General features: G+C 30.3%; 1 protein-coding gene across 8 annotated transcripts in view; it reads right to left on the minus strand.

Moving 5' to 3' along the window:
- The window catches only part of LOC100163256 (facilitated trehalose transporter Tret1), a 17,455-nt gene that overhangs the window by 3,687 nt on the left and 7,462 nt on the right, over positions 1 to 6,306 (minus strand). For 7 of the 8 annotated variants that reach the window (XM_008185788.3, XM_029490729.1, XM_016805182.2 and 4 more), the window contains 6 exons: positions 3,374 to 3,449; positions 3,227 to 3,314; positions 3,063 to 3,144; positions 2,865 to 2,982; positions 1,028 to 1,219; positions 648 to 943 (listed from right to left, as the gene is read on the minus strand). In XM_008185788.3, the coding sequence (XP_008184010.1) occupies positions 648 to 943; positions 1,028 to 1,219; positions 2,865 to 2,982; positions 3,063 to 3,144; positions 3,227 to 3,314; positions 3,374 to 3,440 (843 nt within the window). In that variant the 5' untranslated portion in view covers positions 3,441 to 3,449. Of the gene's footprint in view, positions 1 to 647; positions 944 to 1,027; positions 1,220 to 2,864; positions 2,983 to 3,062; positions 3,145 to 3,226; positions 3,315 to 3,373; positions 3,450 to 5,483; positions 5,851 to 6,306 lie in introns of those variants that run through there. The other variant, XM_016805183.2, reaches the window with a different exon arrangement.

Consider the following 6,306-nt stretch of genomic DNA (forward strand, 5'->3'; position numbering starts at 1 on the left):
GTAAAAATAAATACGAATCATGAACCTATTTGGCTCACAAGTCACGGATGAAAGACGATGCGATATGGGAACAAACTCGGTCAGCAGGGTAAACTCAGGAACCAGCCAACACATTTTTGTAACAAGTTATATTTTGTACAATTTTTTTTTTCGACATCGGTTTTTTAAGTTTTTATATTTTTAAATGATGATGTAAATTTTTAATTCCATATTCTAATCAGACAATTTGATATTTAATCTACTTATGAATAAATTGACGATTACGAAATATCGATAAATTATTGTTTACTGATAGAAGAATCACAAGAGTACATTTTTTCAGTTTTGAAGACTTAAAAATATTTATTTTTTTTTATATATATTGCCCGTCACACCTCTTTTTGACTTGTTTTTGAGAAATATCATTATTTTACTCTCTATGTATAATTTTGTACATTTTATTAAAGTCATCTACAAGACGTACAAATAATCATGTTTTTTCTATGAAAAAAAATCTCAGTGGGATCCAATCCGGACGTCCATTGCATAAGATACCGGAAACCAATTCGGATAATATATATAACCAAAATAATATAATAATAATAGTATACGGTCGGTTGAAGAATATGATCATCTTTAACCATAGGGTATTATAATTTTATAGGTACCTGATTGTCGTTCGGATAAATCTGTTTCATCGCCATTTTGGCTTTATCGACGTGCTCGGAACTCTTAAACTTCAGTATCCATATCGGACTCTCCGGCAAGTAAATTATTATGAGCAACATATTGACGACCGTGAAGACGACGAACGAGAAGTTTATGACTTTCCAGTCTAGGTCCACCAAACAGGTGGAGAGTAGTATGCCACCAGAAAAGAAAACGCTGTTCAGAGACAACAGTATCTGCTTATACGACGAGTGACTGATTTCCGACACGTACACTATGCCCACCGTAGTCATTCCTGAACGATTTGTTAAATATAAACATATAATATAGGTAACATTTGTGTTATTATTTTGTCCAATAGATTTTTTACATTTGTTACCTGCTCCGATCCCAGCCAACAGCCTAAATGCATAAAACGTGTAGATGTTATCAGAACTTGAAATAGTCACTAATATCCATGACGCGAGTAAAGGTAAGCAAGTCAAGAGACAAGCCTTTTTCCGACCAATTCTATCCATCACCAAACCGACGAGGAACGCTCCAACGGGTGTGCACAATACCGAAATACTTGCTTTCATATAGAACAACATTAAAACTTCGTATTAACTATAGGGATAATTGAACACAAAATCTTAAAGCATATACATATTATTTTATTTTATTTTTAATAAGACAATACGGACATATGCCTAATTTATAATTTGCACATTTAATTAACATTATAACCAAATTACAGAGTAAAATTAATCTTAATAATAACATTATGTTACATATGATAAAATACAAATTTAAACAGGAATATTAAATATTTTCTATAATGTGTGGCAATGGCATATTTACGGGGGAGGGGGGGTCCACCATATAATACCATATTATAGTCCCCCATTATTAGCCCCATAAATACCTATCTAAACATCTAATTTATCAATTAATATATTCTGTAGCGGAGCACCCCCACTTAAATATGTTTGAAAAATTAAATTGAACCCTCCATGAAAAAATCCTAAATAAACCACTGAGGTGTGGGTGTCAGTGATGGTAAACGAACGATTAGTTTTTTTATGTGATACATTTTATTGAATATTATTTTTTATTTGCAGCATATACATTAATTAAAAATGGAAATAAAATATAAATATATTACCTATATATATAAATATATATTTTATATAAACTGTGATAAACTATTTTATATATATTATATAAACTGTGATATTACTTAGTGTCACTAACAAACTCGGTGTCAGCAGTTGAGGTGCAACGGAAAAAACAAAACAGTTGTTTGTACTAAAAAAATAGTAGGATTGACTGTACATTATAATTGCTATAGGAATAGCTATAAGGTTAGTCAGATTTACTAAAATATCATAGTCAAGTTATTATTGTTATTTGAACTGAAATATGCTATTTTAACTATATTTTTTAGTTAATTCAAACATTAAAACTTGCATTAGCTATAAAATATAGTAAACATTACCATGAAAAATAACTATATTTATATAGTCATAATAAGTAAATTATTTTAGTTATTTTATCTATGAAATAGTTGTAGTTACTATAATTTGTTTAACTATAATATTATAGTAATTTTTTCCGTGTAGGTTTGTTTTGTTGCCAAATTTTTATTGCATTTAAATGAGATACGATAATATAGAAATTTTGATCGGTAAAATTATAATTTAAAACTTTTAGCAAACTGTTCTGAAATATAAAAAACTATGATCTCAATTCTTCATCTATTTACTATTAAATAATAAAATTATCACTGAACCAATTGTCATATACAGTGTTTTATCCGAGAGGGACCATGAACAATTGCAATTTAGTACCATGTTCATTACTTTCGTACTTATAAATAAGTACATTCAAATTAGTAGACAAAAATAATTTCTTATTCGACTGGAATACTGGATTATTAATTTTAGACTAATTAATACTCTTCTTGATAGCGTATAAATATCTCTAAATTTTAATATCCTATAATATTGACTGGATAAATAATTATTTCATTATTTGTACTCTTATACTAAAACATATTTAATTTGGTGAGTATTTTATACAATTATTTTAATATGTGTCAATAAAAATATATTTTAACTATTAACAATTAGTATTGATTATTAATGGTAGCCTATCAAGTGATAAATATATTATTATATACAGTCGTACAGACAATGTTTGCAATTATTAAGTTTAAATATGTATATGGTTATTACCTATCCATGACAATTGATCTTTATTTATTGACGGCATATGATGCAACATATTATTTGAATAAGCTAAATGTATTCCCGGTTGAATCACCATTGACAAAGATATACAACTAGCCAATACCTAAAAAAAAATCTTATGTTATACAACATTAAAATAATTATTTTAATCAATATATTTAGTCAAACGAATTAAAAACCTACTTGAGGATATAAATCTTTCCATAAAAGACTCGAAACCGAATATTTTTCAACCTCGACGTCTATAATTATATCCTCTGTTTTCCTGCAGACAAATTAATCATCTCAAACGCATAAATTGTAGTACCTATATCGATAAGCCAAACATGTTTAGCTTTAATACGTACCTATTGTTTCCAATTAATTTATTTTGACCATCATCATCAGTTGCATATTTGTCTATACTAATTATACTTTTAGTGTTTATATTGCAGTCTGAAATAAATGTTTTGAATTTTAAATTATTAAAAATATGATACAATTTAATTACGAACTACTATTCTCGGGCGAAGTGATTTTATCCGCAGTAATTTTCTCATTGTGATCTTTGATATTGCTCATTCTGTTACCCTAAAAGTTAAATTATCAAAATAAATATTAAATATTTCTAGCCAATATCATTGATGTACATTATAGGGAACATTTAATGCAGAACTGCAATACATTGAGGCTATATATCTATAGAATACGAGTAAATGTTTGATACAAATAGTATATTATATTATTATATACATGTAAACTGATAGTATTTTATTACAATACGATTCGGAAAATGTATATCAAATTATACAAACAATAATCGTTTAAGGCCATGGACCTGCGCATTGATATTATATTGTAAATAATATACACTAAACTAGAATAAGATGAATATTGCAATGATGTAATACATTTGACATGCATATGTGTGTGCATGTGTATCGATTGACTTGGACCACAGTTTTACGACAATATATTTGTTACTACGAACCATTATAATCATAGATAGTTTTAAAAAAAATTAGCAATAACGCGTAGACAGATAGCTTATCCAGTTTCTACGAGCCTCATAATTATTTATTAAAAGAGGGACCTAAAACGAGATACCAATAGACATTTGACAGTTATAGAACATTTTACGTTGGCTTAGTATTTTGCACGAAAAAAAATGTGAAAGATTTTATTGTCACTTAAAAATATTAAAATTATTAAATAATTAAGATTATTATCAACTATGTGCAAATGTACAATATTATAAGTTATAACTATTTGAGACACGAATAGTTAGGTATACATTTATTGCGACCTTTTGACTACCTATTCAATTGATTAAACGAGATGCAGAAAGGTGTATATACTGCAGTACGTATTTATTCTGTGTGTACATATCCTATTGGCTGTTCCATTATATATTTATTTGACTTTTGGATTTTCTTATATAATGAGGTTAATTTAAATTATGTTATTATGATTAAAATCATTGTCTTGTATTTTATAACGAAACAATAATACCTATCTTCGAACAAAAACCAATAAACATAAACTGGGTAGAAATAATAAATTACTGAAACCTAATCACATAATAATATTAATAAAAAGACTTGATAACGTGGCGACGGTTAAATCCCATTTATTGTTATCGATTTTACCTATTATTATGGTAGTTTGCATAGAATATAGAAATTAGAATTACATGGTTATTACCTGTTACTTTTTAGTTTTCCAACGCACTATTAATTTTTAGAAATGTCTAATATTAATTAGATTACATAGTATAAAGTTATAAATTTATTACCTAAATAATAGTTATAAATATAATTTGTAAACTTAAAATTTAAAATTGTATATTATTAACATAAACATTGAAAACTAATAACTGAATAATAGTGTAACGAATGTCGTCATCGACATCGTACATTACTCCTTACGTTGAGCACGGCTAATATGCTGAGTGTTGCAATGTATATATTATGTATGAAATATATATATTGCTGACGCGATGTTTAGCTTGCATCGTGTTAATAGACAACCGGGACACCTAGCGGAAGGTCGTAAGAAGTCTGTCAACAGTCGATAGTCGATAGTCGTAAGTCGTAAGTCGTAAGTCGTAAGTGAACAGTCAACAGTCAAGAGTCAATAGTCATAATCGATGGAGGAGTCTATGGTCGGCAATCAATAGTCAGAGTGGATGGTCGATAGTGGAACTCGATGGTTGACAACGACCTGAAGAGGACCTACAGAGGACCAGCTCAACCCACATTTGGACATCGGCACCCACGGCACACCATAGCCCGATCAGTAACCCTGAGTTATAATTTATAAGTATACTTTCGCTGTTGTAAACTTGTAGTAGGTAATAACAATACATTAATATTCAATAACAGATACATTTATATATATATACACACATTGAGTACTTTGCTTCACATAAGGTAACCCTGATCCCTAGTAATAATATCACACACCGAGGTCGAGTCTCCGAGACCTCGTTAAAATAAACAAAACGACACCCGCGAGAGCGACTTGAAGAGGAGACATTACAATAGGTACCGTTACAATTATTATATTTTTAAAACATAATTTGAAGAATTTTATTTTTGGATTCAATTTATCTATTTAACTCACTATCGAGGTTCGAGATTGTGGTGGCTTCGTGGACCACGGTGATCAAATAGACCTTGTCATATAACATCATACTTTTATTTTCCTGCTCCACTGTATCTTATTTTCTTCCTATAGTTTGTGTCAACGTTTAACCTCATTAAATATATTTCTATCATATTTTCATATTTTAACCAAACTTTAAAAAACATTTTTAATATAATTGGGAAGACAAATTAACACTGGGAGCGCTGCCGATGACTATCGTATGATGGTTAGGCGGATTCCCCCTGGCCACTATTACGTGGAGTCGGAAATCGGAATTCTATTATCAAATTGTATGTATTTTCCCGATATTTCACACACAGGAACTTTATTACTTTACCGGACACCCTTTATTTTGCAATTTTTTTTTTTAGACTTATGTATTTAACTATACTGAGAACGATGGTGAAGTCAGAATTTGGCGGTCGGACTTAGTTTCGAAGTTATAGCTTTATGAAGTTCGCTATTTTACGATTTCTACGCTTTCGCACGTCACTAGTTAACTGCACCTATTACGAATATTAATTAATTTTTTTTCGAAACCTTTGTACTTCAATGAGTTAAGAACGACGGTGCAATCAAAATTAGATAGCCAGACTTCGTGTTTTGAAGCTATATGCTCAGGCAGTTTCGAATTCTAAGTTTACGCATACGCTCAACGCTCTATAGAAGCTCCCTACGCCTACCGGCTCCGGTCGCCAAACTCGAGGTCCTGCGGACCTCTCGCTGGATGGGGGATCGGCCCCCAACCCCCCCGGGGCTTAAATAGCAAACCTAGGGTGAGGGGAGGGGAGGCGACCTC

This window comes from Acyrthosiphon pisum, chromosome A2 (genome assembly GCF_005508785.2).
Source record: "Acyrthosiphon pisum isolate AL4f chromosome A2, pea_aphid_22Mar2018_4r6ur, whole genome shotgun sequence".
NCBI lineage: Eukaryota > Metazoa > Arthropoda > Insecta > Hemiptera > Aphididae > Acyrthosiphon > Acyrthosiphon pisum.